The sequence below is a fragment of the Gadus morhua genome, chromosome 17 (assembly GCF_902167405.1).
Source record: "Gadus morhua chromosome 17, gadMor3.0, whole genome shotgun sequence".
Taxonomy (NCBI): domain Eukaryota; kingdom Metazoa; phylum Chordata; class Actinopteri; order Gadiformes; family Gadidae; genus Gadus; species Gadus morhua.
This window is the reverse complement of record NC_044064.1, coordinates 9,098,808-9,118,786: the sequence shown is the minus strand read 5'-3', so window position 1 is coordinate 9,118,786 and position 19,979 is coordinate 9,098,808. Positions and strand designations below refer to the sequence as shown.

General features: G+C 45.8%; 1 protein-coding gene across 2 annotated transcripts in view; it reads left to right on the top strand.

The window, feature by feature from the left end:
* LOC115529545 (pyruvate carboxylase, mitochondrial) overlaps positions 1 to 19,979 on the top strand; it is a 268,651-nt gene that overhangs the window by 75,030 nt on the left and 173,642 nt on the right. For both annotated transcript variants that reach the window (XR_003973581.1, XM_030338305.1), the window contains exon 11: positions 3,017 to 3,179. Coding sequence is in view for 1 of the 2 variants with exons in the window: in XM_030338305.1 (XP_030194165.1) it covers positions 3,017 to 3,179 (163 nt within the window). In the remaining variant the exon portion in view is untranslated. The remainder of the gene's footprint in view (positions 1 to 3,016; positions 3,180 to 19,979) is intronic.

Genomic DNA, 19,979 nt, shown 5'->3' with positions numbered 1-19,979 from the left:
TCACTTTAAATAAAGTGTGTAGTCAAGTGTTCGCGATCATGGCAGGGATTAACACATTAAACATCTCTGCTCTGACCTCTCTCTGAAGTCTGCCCGATTGGCCTCGCCACCACTTGACTGGAGGGGTCACGGGAGACCATTAGTTGAATTAAATTACTTTTGACCGAAACCTCTCCTGCTATTTTTAATGCAGAGTTCGGCCTCACATACACGGTGCTTCTGCTCAATCTTGTTTTGCTCAAGGGAGATGTAAGAAATGCTTCCACTTGTGACAGTTGGAGTTTGTTTGTGGATCAGCGTGTACCAATGTTGTGAGCCGGCAGGAAGTGATCTCAGGGAAGCCCCTCTGATACACTTGGTCCGGTGAATTCCAACAGCCACACACTCAGTAAGTCATGTGGAGGATAAATGCATGTAGGGCAGGGTAGGCTAGTGTGGTGGGAATTCCGTACCACGTCAAAACTGTCGGGACTATTATGGTTAAATTATGGTCATATATTTGAGTAATAAAGGTACAATAATATGCAACAGTCATACAACAAACGTAGAACAAACAAACAATAATCTGAGGCCTCAGATGGGAGTTTAGTATTGGGAGTAGTAAATGGTAAATTTTTATAAGTTAATTGTTTATATATAGACATCCTCTGTGTAATATGTCACATTAGTCTGACAGAGAAGCAAATAGATATTATCACATTTTATCACAGGCATGCGTTATCCTACCATAGGGAAACACTCCTGTTACACTTCCAGCATGGCCGCCAAAAAAACAACCGCAAAACACAAAATTGTACAGCCTTCCAGATTGGGTATTTTACTATTAGATATTGAACTAAAAGTATTTATTATTTTTGTCTTTCTCAAATCCAGGCATACTCATGTGGTTTATACTTGTTATATATACATAAATAAGGATTACATCTCGTGTATGATTCCTATGATTGTAAGTCCAAGCTATTTTCTTTTTTTCTTTATAGCTTTAAGCTTTTATTTGATTGTCGAAAAAGTGTTTGGGGAACATGAAGAGATTTCTCTACAGGTTTCTTTTGCATAACATCTAACGGCATTGCTAGCCCGGATACCATAATGTGGGTTTTTGACGATTTTTCAAACAATGGGCAAAAGTCGTAATACATTTAATATTTACCTGACTTTCTACCCGACTGAGTGAATATTTAATTGGTGTCTCTTCCCTTGTCGGCCATGATGATTCCTTAAGGGCACTGTGGGTTGGTGGTAATCCCACATGAGTCACACAGAGGCTACCCCTACAGGCCTCTAATAGGCCAGCCTCCCCTCCAATCTTTCCTCTCCGAGCCGCTCGCCGAAAGGGAAACGTCGACCGGCGGCAAATTCACTTAGTTGTTTGGCAGCGTGTAGAGTGTGTCCTTCCTGTTAACGCTGAAGTCGAGGTTTCTTTACGTCACCTTTTAATTCAAAGTGTCCCTGTACTCTTACCGGTCTCAGTGGAGGAGTCAAGTGAGTCGTGGTTGTGTTAAAGACTCACTCTGCACTGAGCGAACCGACAAAATAGTTCTTCCCTTAAAAGCCGAGGGCAAGGTGAGCGCCGGGAGGGCGAGATCCTGTACCAGAGGAAATCAATGGAAATTACAACCGCCCCTGCTGCACACCATTCGTATCCTCTTTGAAAGTCTTCCAGCAAAATAGGAAAATGTATAATAGTGAATGATAAATACGATTTAATCATATTATGAAAATACCGTAAATTAGAACGTTTACGTCCTCTTGCGTTTTTCTTTGAATAGCCACGTCACCCAATGACTTATGGGGGGTGGATTTGACACCCACACACCAGCGTTCAGAACCTATATTAACATAGCTCTGTCAGAGACCGTCAAGCCAGGGCTCTTGTTGAATACTCATACCAAAGCGGATCAATACTCTCTCTGAAAGCCTTCAGAGATAAAACAATCAACTTATCGCCCCCACTGTCTGACCCACTTATACCACTCGTAAATCGGGTTAACTTCAACTCAATATTTTCCTTGCCTCATCCTTTTTGATGTTATCGCGTCTATAAAAATGGAGGAAATGAGGAGTGCTTTGTGTTAGGCAGACTGCCTTGCCGCTCTCCTCAAGGGTTTAGCGGCCTTGAGAACTGCCATTACCCCTTCCACCTCTCCTTTGGATATACCAGAGCGGAGGGGAGGTTTGCGGTGACAATTGAGGTAGTATATACGTTCAGGGGGTAGTGTTGCAGAGGGAGAGAGAGTGAGGGAGAGAGCTGGGTGGAGGGGCAAAAGCGAGAAAGAAATCAGTAGAGAGTGTTGGTTGATGGATTCAGAGAGTCAGTTGAGAGAGGGAGAGAGTGGGAGAGACGGGTGAAAGATGCAGAAGGGGGTTGGAAGTTGTCAGTTGGAAGTGTGTTTGTGTGTGTGTGTGTGTGTGTGTGTGTGTGTGTGTGTTCGGTTCCGATCTAAATTTTAAACTGCTCATTCTGGGACAGATGTTGCCAGCGTTGCATTCATTTGTCCTCGTCAAATTAGTACACGATGAGATTCCCGAAAGCCTAGAGGCCTCCCCGCCGCCATATGGTGGCGAAAGTTAGAGAAATAATGAGAACATGGAGGGGGGGAGGGGACTGGGATGATTTCTGATGCAATGAGACGGAGCCAAGTGCTTGTTGGAGTATCACTTCATGGGAAAGAGGGAAATAAAAAAACCTGTAGTAGATGCTCTTGATGCTTCCTTCTTGCAAACACTTTGATTAAACCACGGCCAAGTTTGGGGCTGTCGGCCGGACGCCAAGTCCTTCTGTCCGTATAAGTACTGTTGTATTTATTAAGCAGTATTTGCAGTGTAGTGGTGGACTGGTTTTCTGCGTTTTGCTAATTGGCAGATCCTCTGGCGCATTTCAATAAAAAAAACAACATCTCTTTAACCTTTCCTTGGGCCTGGGTGTCAAATACTGCTGAGGAAAGTAGCCCCTCCGGTAGACCACCCTCCCCGCTGTTCGATAACCCCCCCACCCACCCTTCTCCTCCCCCTCCAGCGTGGACCTGGTGCACGCCCAGCTGAAGGTCTGCGAGGGCCAAAGCCTGCCCGACCTGGGCTTGAGCCAGGACAAGATCAGGGTCAACGGCTGTGCCATCCAGTGCAGGGTGACCACCGAGGACCCCGCCCGCGGCTTCCAGCCCGACACCGGCCGCATCGAGGTACGACGCCGCTCATTACATCGATCCATTGTTTGTGTTTTTATTACCGGGGTGTGCTTTGCAGAGTGTTGAGGGGATCACGCGCTGCAGGGTCTGTATTGATGATCACATGCGTCCCTCGCATGCGCGGGAATCACCGTTCGGAAGGACGACGGTTTCTGAGCGCTCATGTGCATTGTGGTTCGGAAATATTTGCGATATAACGCTATGTTATTGACTTCTCTGGGTCGATCTGTACATCTGACTGCAGAATCAAAGACTCGCGATGCTCGTTTCCCACCCCCCATACATAATACTTAGTCACACACCCACTGGGTACTTCGTTCCCAGGACAAGTTGCCATCCTGCAATCCATAGAGAATCCCCCCCACTTGGTGCTCTACTGTACCAAGGAGGCCCGGATGCATGTATTAACAAGTGGGCGGCGATGATACAGAAAGCAAACAAACATAATCCTTACACACACTCAATCCCCAATCGTCCTTCATACGACTATTCCAACCTCAACCCTCTCCCCGGTAACATTGTTATTATATCAGCACACTGTTGCGTGCAGGAGGCCTTTATTGTCCCGGAGATCTGGGTGTGTGTGTGGCAGGGGAAGGATTCTTGCCAATCACATTATTTTATTTTTTCTCATGTTAGCTTCATCTCCTTTGGTAGGGCTTACGAGGTTTAGCCATCCTACCTATTGTGGCTACATCTAGATGTGGGTTACAGATCTAAATTCTCATTATAATACCCTTTTCTAATATTCCATCTTCTACCAACCGCCATGTTAAATCGATGCATCGTGCATATGTTGTACGTATTCAGCATATTCAGTCCCGTCAAAAGAGACTTGTGTGTTGGGTTACTTATTGAGAAATTATTTGTTGCCATGGCGATTTAGTGTTATCCCTCTGCACTTTTTATTTCTCAGGAAATATATATGATCGAAATATATTACTAACTTGTTCATCTCTCCGTTTTCTATTGGCTAGCTTTAGTGTGAGCCAATATAATGAACAGGGGGGCGGGGCTTTTCCGCTCCGAACCAATTTTGACCTTGTCAGTCATAGCTGTGGTCAAGATTGATGTTGACATTCACAGAACAATAGAAATCTTTTTATCAGCCATGATATAAAAATAAGAGGAATGTGGTTATTTGCCTAGCGGCTATTTGGGTTCCACTTTGATTCTAAACTCTAGCTGGGGGTGCAGAAAGGAATGAGGAATTCCACATTCAGTTCCCCAAGATGTATTATAAGATGAATGTTTCACACACATTTCCCCGAGCACCACATGATATCCTTGATATTTGGAAAAGGATAGGGTTGAATGTCGATGCCACCGCTAATAGTGTGAATGTTGTCCAAAGTCCAGTCCCTAGGCCAAGACTAATCTGAGAGAAATCTGTCCTATTTCAACAAGCTACTTTGTTTTGCAAGAGAATATCGTCAAGCTAACATCCCCCGGGTGTTCTTCTATTAAACCTTCATCACCCTTTTTAATTAGGCTCATATAGCTCCTCTCCTGCGCGGCGCTGCGTCTCACACAGACTTTTGTATTTTCATAGGGCTACATTCCTACAGTTTGAGAGACAGCCTCTTCCTCCACTAAGTAACCAGGGCTGAAGTCACCGACGCCCACTTGGAGGCGGGGCGCGCTCGCTTTTAAACTGGTAGTGGAAACGCAAATCGGCACGGCACAGACCGGCACGGCCAAAAGAACTGACAGAAAAACCACACGGACACACAGAGACACACATAGAGAGACACAGACACACACAGACGTACACAGACACACACAGAAACACACACACGGACACACACACTCAGAGACGCACAGACACACACACCCATCGTGATAGGATCTAGGAATAAACCTTCTAAGGAATCCCGATGAGGCGCTTCAGTGTTCAGAGTGTTTGACTGTGTCTATCATTATTGACAAGTCATTGCTCAGAGCTATCATCGAGCAACAGGGCACATCGTTTTCGACACTTTAAAGTTTTTATTTATCATTTGTGGAAGGCTGTTGGAGTTTAAAGTTTAGAGGACGGTTTTTTTTTCAAGCCCTGTGGAAAGCGAAGCAGCCAAGGAAGCCTGTTTATTTCAAGGGATCAATGTAGTGTCTACAGATGATGGGTTAGTCTTGGAGTTATGCTCTAGATAGGAGGTGGTTGCTAAATACAAGGCATGAGGAATCCAAAAATGTTTGCCGATTCACTGTAAGTAGCATTGGATAAAAACATCCGCTCGATAATGCACTAGCAAGTAATTCGACTGTAAGGGGTTTCATTATAGTGTTACAATATGGCATTGTCTTATTGCTTTTGATGAAGCCATAAAAAGAGTAAAAAATACGATATGGTCGACCCGTCCTTTTCCAAGCCAGATTACAATATTTGGGCCAGCCACGTTGTCTCAAGCTTGTACTTCAGCAAACAGTACTGGCTAAATTTGTCCAACGCTTTCTTGTTCCTCTGTTCATCTTCCCCTTTCTTTTTCCCGTCCCCCTTTCTTTCTATATTCCCCTTATGTGGGCTCTCCTACCCTTTTTCTTGATGTTGTTCTTCAAAGGTTCTTTTATGTGTCCAAATGTATTGTTCTAAATCATGAAAGGGCCATAATACGTTATCAGAGAGTAAGGAAACATGCCAAGTCGAGATACAGGCTTCTCCAAACACAACGCGACAGCCAGTATGTCCTCCTAGTTCTGTTCCACGTCGGGAGGTTTGTTTTTGTTGTGGCGCGTTATGGTTCACTATTGTAGAGTGTAGTGCAGCCATGGAACCAAGCGAAGGAACTGGATGAACTGAGATTGTTCTAGTTTCTACCTGACCTAAAAAGACTCATCCTCTTTTAAACAAAAAGCTCCATGACCAGAGCCGTGCTAAATCAGGGAAAGTCTTGGAGGGTTGTTCTTGAGTCGCATTTGGAAGAAGGAGACGGCTTGGAGCCGAGAAGGACTTCAGGACGGGTGCCGTGTTGGCTGTTTGTTTGTTTTCTGAAGAAGATTGTTTGGTTTTGGTCGCATGAGCCTGATGCAGTTTCCTGTGAGCATGCTAGCAGGGCTAAGAGGCACGCCCTCTAGCTGTTGCTCATGGGCCTCGTTGAAGCAGACCTTTGGGGCTTCCGCACGAGTATTTAGTTTGGATTCCAAGGAGCTCTGGTTTGGAGTTGTTCGTGTTTCTTCCCCGTTAACTTTTCATTTAACAGAATGTTGTTGAAATGTCAAAAGAAACGTAAGTATTAAATGTTTGTGAAGGTATATGTGGGCTGCACTTATGCATGCCTGACTTTTTGAAAGTCGTTTGGAGTTATCTCTCAAAAACTTTAGGAGGAGATGGGATGAAATGAGGCGTCGTAGAATAATGCAAAAAAACAGGCACAAAATTACAATAGTACTGCTCGCTTTGAAACCACACTAACAAAAAGATTGGGACACAAAACAATACAGTTGCTTGCTTGGAAACCACTCTAATTAGAACAACAACTCAGTGTCGTAGAATAATTGTGCTCGTCTTGAGATATAATGTATAATGCACTCGTCTGTTGTTCATTCAACGTCCTCAACCTGGCAACCCGCTAAAGCGTTCCGTCTCGGGAGGAGGAAACCATCTCCGAGGCTGTGAATTTGGACTGCAGTACCTATTTGTAACACTCTGTGTCAACGTTACATTGTGTACCTTTTTTAAATTTCTCCCTCTCTCTCTCTCTCTCTCTCTCTCTCTCTCTCTCTCTCTCTCTCTCTCTCTCTCTATGTCCCTCCCCCTCTATGTCCCTCTCTCCGTCTCCCCCTCCCTCCCTCTCTATTTCCCTCCCTCCCTCTCTCTCCCCCTCCCTCCCTCCCTCTCTCCCTCACTCTCGATGTTCCTCTCTCTCTCCCTCTCTCCCTCCCTCTCTCCGTCCCTGCCTCCCTCCCAAACCTGAGGAGTCTTGACGTGTGCGATGTGATTGAATTCCTCTCGCTTCGCTGACTCTGCCATCACACAAATAACGTCCTCTGACCGCGCCGCGGCCGAGCCCGCTGGGGGGAGAACCAACACCGGTTTAATGCATGCGTGAACGCAACACACGCACACACACAGACATACACACATGCACACACGCATACTTATTTATTTTAATTAAATTGTACCCCCATATGTCACCTCCCAGAAGTGATCGCTGGAGTTAGTTAGTTGCTAATTAAACGTTTCCCCCGACACCAGAGATTCAAACATCAAATTCAGTTGATCACGTGGTAACTTCCAGACCATTTTTCAAATTAAAATACATAAAATCTGTGTGTGTACGACGCACACAGGTGTCAGTTGGTTCTCTCTCCCCACAGGGTTAGTAGAGCCTTACTGTTGCCAAATAAATAGAAAACATATTTGAAATCATCGTAGGGGAGGCTTGCAACCTTTCCCCCTGAAGGACTCTTTTTATCTTCTTACCTCCCTTTCTCTCTCGTTCCCCAACTCCCCGGTCGCGTCTTTGCTGGCGGCCTCCAGAAGATAACACTTTCCTCCCCTCTATTGTTAGGCTCTCAGTTTTTCCAGCCACCTCCTAACAATCCTACCTCTCGGTGGCTTGCTTGCCTATCTCCCCCCTCCGCGTCTCTGTTCTACCTTACACCCCCCCATTTCCTCGCCTCCTTCCTTCTCTATAACCCTTCCCTGCCCTGCTCGGCTATCAACACCGAGATATGCATTTCCACCCGAAAACGCCAACCTAAAACCGTCAAATCTGACCCCTCCTGCCTGCCCTTCTCAAAATACCAGCCCTGTCTCCCCCTCCACCACCATCTCGCGCTCTCTCTCAGGCCTCATCTCACCGCTGAATGCATGGACCCAATTAACCGACCCACCCACAACCCAGATCGGACCACCTCATTGCATTGTAAACGTATCAGGTCCCAGAGTGGAGCCTCATGAGGTCGTACCGTGGAGCGGCTATTTGATTAGAAATATGTGTACACTGTGTGCTGAGGTAACACATGGGAACCGAGATGGCCTTGTTTAATGCTTCCAGCAGAAGAGCAAAAGCACAGAGAAATGAAAGGCCTCAAGGGACCTTGGATAAATAGAGTGAGAGAGACGGAGAGAGACGGAGATAGACGAAGAGACAAATTTGTAAATGTAGGAGAGTTCTATGCAAACCAAAATGCCTCTGGACGCAATTGGATAGACCTACAACCAATCAGAGCAACCAAACTTGAGACATATACCAGACAGCTCCAATAAGGCACTGCTCCGTACTAGGGATGGGTCAGAAGAGTTGAGTATTCGATTATTCCTCAGGGTCAAAGTCGACTTTTTTTATTTTGAAAAAAAACAACAAATGTCATTCAAATGAACAGGAATTAACGGACAGAACTGGAGTTGGTTCTGTAACCCCATTCTTAGCTGTTTTATTATTAATCATGCACAGAAAGAACAATATGCACACGCATAAATATTAATATCTATGCATACACCACAAACAATCGGCACCAGTACGCTAATTAGTCTCAAACAGGAAGCAAATCTCACGTCAGACCTCTTTCAACAGCACATTAATCATGTAAGTTATCTAGTTAGTTAAAGTGTCAGCCCATTCTGTTATTTGGTCTGACTATTGGTGAGGGGGGGGGGGAAGCAATAACAGGGATTGACTTACCTAAACAGTCACCAGGGTAAGTAGCAGTAGCCAAAAAGCACAATCCTACATAAATACTTGACTAAAATCTGTAGTTTACCTATTTCCCTGAAATGGTCGAAAATAACGCAGCCGGTGACCTTACACAGGTAGACTCAACTCCCCTTAAAGTGCCCATGGCCTTACACAGGTAAACTCTGTTTACCTGTGTAAAAAAAAAATAAAGTTAAACTGAACTGAACTGAACGGAACTGTACATGGAAGGACGTTTAAGATATTTAGTGAAACCCAACCCAAATAACATGCATGGTTGTGATTGGGTCGACTGGGAATCTCTCCTGAACAAATACAATGAGCTTGTAGATACGTCTGGTTCCCAGGCTAGTTGCTCAGGTGTGAAGAAAGAAAAGTAAAATGTGTAGGATGGTTATGGATGAAGAGACTGAGTCACTGATGTGAGAGAGAAATTCCGCCTGTCAAAGTGAGAAGGCAAAGCGAGAGGCAGGTAGACATTGTACTCTTGGCTTTGGAGTGGGGTCTGGGCAAAGCTAAGCCATGGAGAGGAGAACAGTGAATGGAGTGTCTGGAAAGCCTATCTTGACATTTTGGACTTCATTTGCAGATTTCCTGCCAAAAGGTACTCCAGACTCCATCATCGCGGTGCTCTTGGCGACCTTTCCACACATAAGCCACTTGGATATAATGGGCTACGTGAACGTTCGGGGGTCGGGCATTTTCCCATAAGATATATGGACCAGAGATGGCAGCCGAAGCCGATACTCGTGGGAAATACTTTTCACTGAAACAGAAACCGAATTAAGGAATTGGGAGGGGAGGTATGATGGAGTGTGTGGAGCGGTGTGTGTTTTGTGAGATGGGTTTCAGACACATGACGACGCTCCTTCCGGCTCCCTTCCTTCCACCCCTCCCCGGATGATCACTCTATCTGTAATGGATAACCCGAGCCCCAGCCTCTCCTGTCACACTCTCTGTCTTTGTCTCTTTATCTCCTCTCTCTCCCCCTCTCGCTATCACTCCAGCTCAAAGGTGTTTTATTGACATGACAGGAGTATTAACAAGATGTAGGAAATGTGTCAAGACATGCCCGACAGAAAGACAACATTGAAGGGGTGGAGGTCGCTGAGCCATTACAAGACATTACCAAAATCTATCAGTGACATCGCAATCGACTCTGAAGTCGCCTCCCTTGGCTGAGTCTACCAGCGCCACCTCGCCAATTAGGAGAGGCTCCAACTTTTGATCTCGAAAGGAGACGTGTCTATTTTAGAAGTCTGAATCGTTTTAAATCTGACATTTCTGTGCGCAATCAGAAATGTATAGTTACGATCAGTATACAAGCCGTTCATTTATGCATAGGGGTGTGTGATAGTGTTGTCGGTGCGTGACACAACAACAGAATATGTCTACAAACTTGTGGGCCCCCCGGGCCTCTCAAGGGGGGGGTCCCTCTCTGGCCTGCAGGAATCGGACATAGCGTTGTCATCCGTACTCAAGTATTCTATCTCTACGTTTCCTTGACAAAAAGCTTGGTAGACCGGGTTGAGGGGGCTGGCTCAAGAAAGGAGAGAGAGGCTTAGTATATTGCAAGGTTTCCAACTGCACAAACTTCCATTGGGTTCCGACATTTATTTTAATTGAACAGTACGGGAAAAGCTTGATGTAGGCTGCCGCGGTTTCACTTTCAGTTTGTTTTTATGCCTGGTGATGCCTGGGCATCGGCCAAAATTGGAAATATGTCAACCTGGGCAAGCGACATGACTATTGATGTGTGAATTAAAAAAGTATGCACATTAATTTTGACTTGAATGAAAAGCGAATCATCCGAGTTGAGGGTAGCTTTTAATCAGACCTGGATCAGATAAAAGTCATGCCAGTGTGGCAGCGAGTGCTTGGATTCGCCTGGTTAAAAAGTTCCTCTAGCCCTAATCGTGATCGTACTGCCATGAAAGCCTTGCATAGCATAGCCCATTGAGAAATGATCATATCACGTAATGCATTCATACAAACCGTATGCCTACATCGAACGACAACGACAACGTCTTCCCGCAATAAAAAATCTGAACACGATTCATAAACTAAACATTCCTCCTAGTATAATAACTAACGTCACAGTACTACTACCTATGCTTACAAAAAGGAGGGGACAGTCGTTGCGATGTGATGTCACGGTACATACCATTGGCCGAGAAGGCGAACACAGTCCCTTTTATCCGTCAAACGTACACGGTACGAAAAGGTTGAGTGTGTGTGTACACAGTACTGTATTCCCATTAAAAGTGCTCGGCCCATCTATCCCCTTTATATCCTCATACCCACAGTGTGTGAGGATGAGGAATCCAGTCTCCAGACCTTTTCTCTTTGTTTCTATCTTCCACACACTACCAATTACTCTCCCACGACTGCTGACTGCTTCATCTTCCTCCTGCCGCGCCCCCTCCTCCTCTGCCTCCCCTCCCCTGTTTCACTCTAATCAACAATCTATTTCCATTTGCCAGATAACTCGGCTAAGGGCTTATATTCTTTGCACATCCCTTATTTCTTGTTTTTGTTTCCTCTAACAAACAATACACGTCAATAAAGTCCTTTCTTTTATTAACCTTTGTTTTATTTTTTTTGTTCTCTCTCTCGCTCCCTCGCTCTCTCGCTCTCTCGCTCTCTCTCTCTTTCTCTTTCTCTCTGTCTCTGTCTCTGTCTCTGTCTCTGTCTCTGTCTCTCTCTCTCCTCCACCCTGATGCGTCTCACTTGGGATTGTTTTCCACGTTGCCGTGTTGCATTTGCATGTGTCAGTGTCTCCGTAACACATTTCTTCCCTCTCTGCCTTTTCACGTGTGTGTATTTTCATACGTGCGCATCGCCACAGCTGCAGTGCTATTATTGTTGTTAGATTGATGCAGCCAAACGTTGTGTTATCATCCCCCCCCCCACACAATGTGTTCCCTTGTTTGACTTGTTATGAATCGAGAGAGAGACAGAGGGAGAGACGGTTGGAATTAGCTTGAGTGCTTATTAGCATTGTGGTGATGTTTGGATTTATTCGTAGGCACCCATTGCAACCGTACAAACAATTGAATTCCTATAGTGTGTGTGTGTGTGTGTGTGTGTGTGTGTGTGTGTGTGTGTGTGTGTGTGTCTGTTGATTTAAGGCCTTAATCCTCGCCGACCCATGTGCCCTCCCCCCCCTCGAAGTGTGCCCGAGGTTAATGGCATATACGTCAGATATCCGTCTGATGAAATCGGGCGTTCGTCGCCAACGTCATCCCTGCTGATGTCGAGGCGGGCGCTCAGTCTTCCCCAGCATGTCGGGGCTGCTGTGACCTGCGGTGATGAGTCCCGCAAATGTCGACGTGGCTCTGTATCTCAATGACTGGAGTTGTTTGGATGTTTAGTTTTTGGCGTTGAAAGGTCCAGCAGAATCTGGCAAACCGGTCAATGGGTAAGCGTTCCCCGCGCCGGAGTTGACTAGGGGAGGCGGTGTGGAGGTTGTTGCGCTTTGTTTGTTAAACCTACGAAGAGACTTATGATCTGGGAGGGAAGGTTAGATGTTGGAGAATGCTTTGAGTCTGGGCAAGGGGTTGAAACATGCTGGGAAACGTTAGGTTTATCCCGTAGAGAGGTGATCAAGGAGGCGTGGGAGGGAGAGAGGTGAGGGTGGACTGGAGGCAAGAGGGGAGATGAAAGCAGATGAGGACGCTGGACACCTTGTTAACGCTGGTAAATTCAAAAACCTCTGACCAAGAGACGGCTACACACAGCTTGCAAGGTTACAAAGACGCACGCACGCACGCACGCACGCACGCACGCACGCACGCACGCACGCACGCACACACCTAAATGCACACACACAAACACACACACACGCATAAAGGCACACACACAAACACACATACACGCATAAAGGCACACACACAAACACATCAAGGAACACGCACGCACGCACGCGCGCACACGCATAAAGACACACACACACACACACACACACACACACACACACACACACACACACACACACACACACACACACACACACACACACACACAGCCTGATACACCCAGACTCACTCACACAGACACATAGGCGTGCAAATACATCAATGTGCAAATGCATACACACACTTGTCATCATGGGTCTTTCTAATCTTAACAGGGCAACATCGTGCTTTCTGGATGTGCCGTGTTGTTTGTGTTGCTTTTTGTTTGTTATTGTGTCTCTAGACCTTGTGCCCCCCCCCCCTTCGCCACATCTCTCCCTCCCTCCCTCCCCTTTTTCCCAGCCTGTCCCCGTCACTCATTGGTATGGTAATTATGGAACCAAATTAGCCCGCTATCGCTTAGAGTGACATTTCTGCACACTTCCATTAGTTTTCTCTCTCCCTCTCTCCCGCCAACTCACATACAACATTCGTCTTGTCTTTTAAAGTCTGCAGTTGTTCTTTTGTCTCCTAACCTGCTCCCCCAACTCTGCCAATCACCCCCCCACCGCTCCTCCCCAACCACCCCCACTGCTTTCTCTTTGCTTTGCCCTCATTTTCTTTTCTTTTTCTTTTTTTTTTCCGCTTAATTTTCCCCGTCCTTCAAATACAGCCTTCCTCTACAATTCATCATCAGATATTATAATGTATTGGTGATTTGTCTCCGGGTGGAGCTCGAACACTCTTGGGCCGATTGATGGAGCTGTTATTTGAATTCCTAGTTTGTGATGAATCCATCTCTCCCTTTCCGAACTCCTGTCAGTTTTTCTTGAGTGAGCCAGTCACCGAACCTGTGCGTTTTCATACATCTGTGTTTCAACACAGATGTATGAAATGTATTGCAGATGGAAAAGTTACGCCGGTATGATTCATTGGGCGCAAGCAGGATTCAAATCGAGAACACAGCACTGCTTTAAGCAAACAAATAAGCACTTTAGTAAGTAACCCTACTCGATTAACTAACAGTTTGCACCGACTGAAAGTATTTTATAAAAAGAACAGTCCATTTTTCACCCCCTCTGCTCTGATCACTGTTATCAAAGTGTCATCAATAGAGAGAGAGAGAGAGAGGGAGGGAGAGAGGGGGAGAGGGAAAGAGAGAATTCAGCAAGTTTGGCGTTCATTTTTTACGAGGTTCTTTGCAATCTGGCCAAATGGTTCCACCCACAGCTCCTACGGACTGGCCTGTGGAAGACGCGGTCCGACTGCTGTTTGTTAATTTCGTGGCGCTCCCTCTCTCTCTCCAGCCTTCTCGGCCAATGGTATGATTATCAGAAATTGGCCTGTTCTCAAGATGTCCCCCGTGAGGACGCGGGGGCCCGGCTCGCCCTTTGAAAAGCTCAGATGGCTGCTAGTTTTGTCCTCAAGCCCTCGTTTTAGCACGTCTAAAAGCCCGGAGCGAGCTCGATAAAACTGGACAAAACTGGACGAAACGCTACACACCGCTTCTGTTGTGGGTGGCTACGAGTGCGGCAAATTCACCTCCCCATCAGCGTGCGCACACATTTTCTTTTCCTAAACCTTTGATTATGTTTCCGTTGCATAATGAATAGCCTAATATGGTTTTCGCGGCCACATTTTTTATTAAATAGACAATGTCCTTTCGGTTGCGCACCTCTGGCCTCACGCAGAGCTCCGAGCCGTATTCATATGCTAATTACGCTAAATCCGCTCTTACCTTGCTGCCACAACGCGCCCACCCTCTCCCTCTCCGGTGATTACTTATCGCTTAAAGATGGCCGGAAATGTGCATATATTTACATATTGAAGCATTGGATAATGGTGATTTATTTTGTGACATCAAACGCTACCAGCACCGGAGAAGAACCCGGGGATCTTTTATTACGCACTGTAGTGAAACGTCTTTTCATTTAAATGCTTTTCTATGTAAACAAGGAGGGAACTAGGCGCGTGTTGGGGTTAAATTGAACACTCCTGTTGTTTGTAATTTGTCTTTCAGGGCAGACAAACCAGGAGAACGATTTGGCTCAAACATAATGCAAAGGAAAGTTCTGAAACATTTCATTTTAATGTAAATTAGGAAAGAAATGCTACAATTATTCTGCAGCAAAGTGTTTAGTGCCAGTTAAATAAATAAATGTTTCTTTAAAACACACACACACGCACACGCACGCACACACACACTATTATGGTTTCTTCTTCTATACTGGTGTTTAGCTCTGAGAGATTGCAGTGGCATTCTCAATGCTACAATCTTCTATGGACTAGGTGTCATCAATGCTTGTTTATGCCCAGGGACTGCTGAGGAAATGTAACTGCTTATGAAATTTAGCAATTTATAGATGTTTGCCTTTGTTTGTGTGTGTGTCTCTTATTATGGATACTTTTTATCCTAAACACTTTTTCCAGCGGTGTGCATCTGCTTGCATGCATCCTCTTTTCATGCATATACTCTCTGTCTCTGTCTCCCTCTCTCTTTCTCTCTCTCGCTTGTTATTTTCTTTCTCCCACGTTCTCATTCTCTCTCGCCCCAACATCTGCCTGGTTCTAATTTCCTATTTTCGCCCTTTCCTCCGTCTCCTTTCTTTTTTTTTAACTTAAAATTCTGGACAACGTTCCATCTCTCACTCTCCATTTCTTTGTCTGCATCCATCTCTTATCTTCCCAGCCCTCTCTCTCTTGCCGCCAGTCATGCTCGCTCGCCTGCCTTCTCAGTTTTGCGTCGTCCTCCTAAACTATTTCCCACATCTCCTGTTCTACTTTTATTCTTCCATCTTTCTCTCTCTCCGTCGCTCGCTCTTTTGCTCTCTTTCGTTCTCTCTCTTTCCCTCTCGGTCTCTCGATCCCTTTCGGTCTCTCTCCCTCTCCCTCTCGCTCTATATCGCGCCCTCTCTCGCTCTCGATCTCACTGTCTCCCTCTCTCGCTCTCTCACACACCCCACCGTCTCTTCCTTAGGCTTTTACTCTGCTCTCCCCCATGCTCTCCTTCCATCCCTCTATGGAAATCTATTCCTGATTTGTGTGTTTTCGGAGCCCTATCCCTTCTTCTAACTGGTTTATGTCTAAATCTGATTCACCCTCTTTTCTCGCTCTCTCTTGCTTGCTCGCTCTCTCTCTCGCTCCCTCTCTCGCTCTCCCTCTCGCTCCCCCTTCATCCCACACCTGATCCCCCGTTCTCTATCCTTGGTACAAAGCCACCTCTCTGGAATAAATATTACCTCTCCCCGTCGTCCCATTTGTCATTCTCATTAGTTTTAAAATGGCCTCTTCCTTCTGCCCACCCACATTCTCACAGTATTGGGTCTCCATCTCTCTTCCTCACTTTCTCCCTCCATCTTTCCCCTACTCTCTTGCTTTCTACTTATCTCTCTCTCTCCCCCTATGTCTCTCGCTCGAGGCCGACCCCCCAGAGTTCAGTGTGTTCCGTGTATTTATTGTGTTTTTCATCACGTCTTATCAAAATCTGTTCCATTATTCAACGACGCCCTCTGTCATTACGTATTCATGTTTGTGATCTAAACAGCCTGTTTATTGATTTACCAATCCACTGTAATCATCCTCTGCATCTCCATAAGTGTGTGTCTGATTGAGTGTGTGTGTGTGTGTGTGTGTGTGTGTGTGTGTGTGTGTGTGTGTGTGTGTGTGTGTTGTCCTGACAATGTTTAGTGCTTTAAGTAGTCCTAACCTTTTCTCTGCAACTTTTAGTTGGGAAGAAAAGTAATTAACGTTATGTTAAAGAAATGTTGGTTGGATGCGATTGTCTATTTATGCGTGTGGGCTTTCTTTGTATTCAGTACCATTCATAAAGGGCTGGCCTGGGGGGTCTAGACATCGATGGCGCGCACAAACCAACCAAATAGTTCCTAAAAATAAACAAGTTTGACAGAGTGCTTAGTCTTAACAGCCTGGGCCGCCCCTCTGTGGACGCCTCCACACATACTAATGCTAGCGTCCACTTTCCCCTTGTTGTTGTTGGGATGCTGATAGGGACTACAATGCTAACGGATATAAAAGGCTGGTTGTGCGTTGCCTCGCTCCGTGGGCTACGGGGCGGCGGCGGCGAGCCATCATGGTGCGTGCTTGCACGCGCGCATGCGCATCGTGCTGTCATGGTAAGCGTGTGCACGTGCTCGTCAAGCTGTCATGGGAAGTGTGTGCATGTGCGGCAGCGAGATTTCATGGTGTGTGTGTGCGTGCACGTGTGGCGGCGAGCTGTCATGGTGGGCATGTGCACATGCGGCGGCGAGCTATTTATGGTGCGCGTCTGCAAGTTTGTGTGCATGTGCGACGCAAGCTGCATTGGTGCTTGTGCACGTGAGGTGGCGAGATGTCATGGTGAGTGTTTGCGCGTGCGTTTGGAAGTGCGGCAGTGAGCTGTCATGGCGAACGTGTGCACGGGCGGTGGTGTGTGTGGTCCATCCACAGCTGGATGGAGCTCCACTTTTATAAAAGGCTCCACTTTTATAGGAGCTTGATTTCCACTGCAATGTCCTTGCCCATCAAGTGCGTTCTTTATCTAATGAACTATTATCATTTGAACAGAGTACTGGCTTCAGGGTTACTCCCCATAGAGAAAGGTTCTGACAACGATCCCACGTAAACGCATCCTAACCCGTAGGCACCCTTGGGCAAGATGGCTAACTTCTCTCCAATCTACCATCCTTCAACCTTCATGTTACGCATTGATTTATCATATATAACTATATATTGTGTGCGTGTGTGGACCTTTGTGGCCTCCTTTGTGCTTAGAGTTGTGTGTTTGTGTCCTGTTCTATTTGGTGTGTGTGTGTGTGTGTGTGTGTGTGTGTATACAAACAAGGCTTTATCTGTGCACATCCGTAACTGCGCATCTATTGTGTGTATGACTGTGCTTGTCTTTAACTTTGTGTGTGTGGTTTTATCAGCCTGTGCAGATGGCCTCAGTGGCTCATCCATCGTTCCAGTGAAATGACGATCCCTCCGAAGAGGAGGGAGGGAGAGAGGGAGAGAGAAGGAGGCAGCGGGAGGGGGGGGGGGGGGGGGGGAGTTAAATATACAGAGGGGGAGAGAGGGAGGTGGAGATAGTCAGAGGCAGGGAGAAGGAGGAATTGAGGGAGGGAGAGATGGAGAGTAAGAAGGGAGAGACTGAAGGAGAACAAGTGTGATGCAAGAAAAGAAGAGGGAGGGGGCAAGGATGAGAAAAATATGAGAAAAATAAAAGATTAGGGGGATGAAGAAGAAAGCCAATAAACACAACAAACAGACAGTGATGGGTGGAGGGCGAAAGACCTGTGGGTGCGTGCGTCTGTGCGCACACTGACCTGTGTTGATCCATGTAGGCTTTCATGTCCAAGGCCATTGAACACATGTATGTATTCATTCATGGGTTGAAGAAACACAAAAACACCCACAAGCATATCTAAGCTTACCCATGGCCCCTGACCACAAAGACAGATATCATTGTGTATCTATATGCACGTTTATACATGTACGTGTGTATGGGTGCGTGTGCTTGCCTGACAGCCTGGCACTCTGATTTCTTATTACAATTGTTTGCCAACTCGTGTTTGTGCACCGAACCGTGTGTGTCTGTCTGTCTGTCTGTCTGTCTGTCTGTCTGTCTGTCTGTCTGTCTGTCTGTCTGTCTGTCTGTCTGTGTGTGTGTGTGTGTGTGTGTGTGTGTGTGTGTGTGTGTGTGTGTGTGAGATCTTGCATGGAAAGATTTGCTTGGTATCACTGTGCAAGCCTGGTTGCTGCGTGAGAGAGATGGGGACAGAGAGATGGGTCTTACCCAGTACACAGATGAATACAAAGAAGTGGTAAGCTGTCAGTGTTGGCGATGTGCTGACTGAGGCTGAGTGCCAGCCTGGCAGATGACCCAACCGCCATCGGGGAACACGATGGTGTTTCTGAAGTTGTTTTGGTGTCTTTTGAAGTGCTTCTGGAAGGGATTCAGTCAGGCTATCTTGTTAATTTTTGATTATTCCCTCCCTTTGAGAAATCTCTTCCAAAATGCCATCATTTAACGCCACCAATGGCGTCGCAGAGAAACAAACAAATGCTGTCTCTCCGTAGCGAGGAAAACTTGTGGCAGTGGTGTTAAGCAAAACAAAAACTGACAAACAAAATGGCCGAAAAAAAACAACTTGTTCGGGCAAACACTTTGCTTTATTCTTTAAAGGTATAGCGTCATTTCCACAGCTAGTGGTCTCTCGAACAAAACAATAACCATCTCCATTGTTTGATGATGTGTTTGAGTAGATTGGGATAATTATAGTTTTCTTCAGCGCTGTAAATAACCCATTAGGATTTAACCCTAGTGAACTAATGGCCCTTATAAACAATCATTGTTGTTGCTTAAATACGTATTTCTTCCGTATTACGTCTATTTCCATAATTCAGGGTGCATTTATTTTGAAAGTCAAACGTGGGTACTTACGTGCGTAATAGTAGAGTGGAAAAACAGACAATTTAAAGCTGAGTGAGTTGTTTTGAACTATAATCACTGTTTTTTTTTATTGGATTAGTCTTCTTTATGTGAGGTGGTGTTAGGCTATGGTAATGCGTTTAAACTATATGGCATTAAAGTACCTCATATATTTGTGGTATTTGTGGCCGATAGTTAATGTTTTAGTTTTATTTACGCCAATAAAACCACCAGCTGTGGTGATTCACGTCATGATAAAAACAATAGTTGATATCATTCACGTTCACTCATGCTTAATCCTCAATACTCTGGATTGATTATATAGGGTATCCGGCCAGCATCCGGCCTCTTCTCTGCAGGGAGAATCCAACAACAATCCCTCCTACCGCACACGATCATGTTTTGAATCAGATTGTGCACTGAGAGGAGGGGGCTGTGCACAGACGTAGTTAAATGTGTTTGTGAGAGAGAGAGAGAGCAGGAGCAAATCAATGTGTGCGCAGCTCTTCAATGAAATTCGATTTTACCCGTTTTAAATGGGAACAAATAGTTACTGTACAAAGAACAATATTGAACGTGGGTGGCTTCTCTGGGACAGATAGAAAAAAATATGAATTTCTCACCCAAGTAAAGTCCATGTGTGGGAAACACTGTATTAGCTTGGTGGCTGTCATGACTCATGTGCCACTCCCCATTGTAGCACATCGTAGTAAGCTGGATCGATGTTGAAAAATCGGGTCTCTACTGGATTCCTGTTTTTGCGTGGCTCCCTGGAAGTTAGGGGGTAAACGTAACGGACCTCGAACCAAAAATCTGATTTTTCTGGGTTTAAACC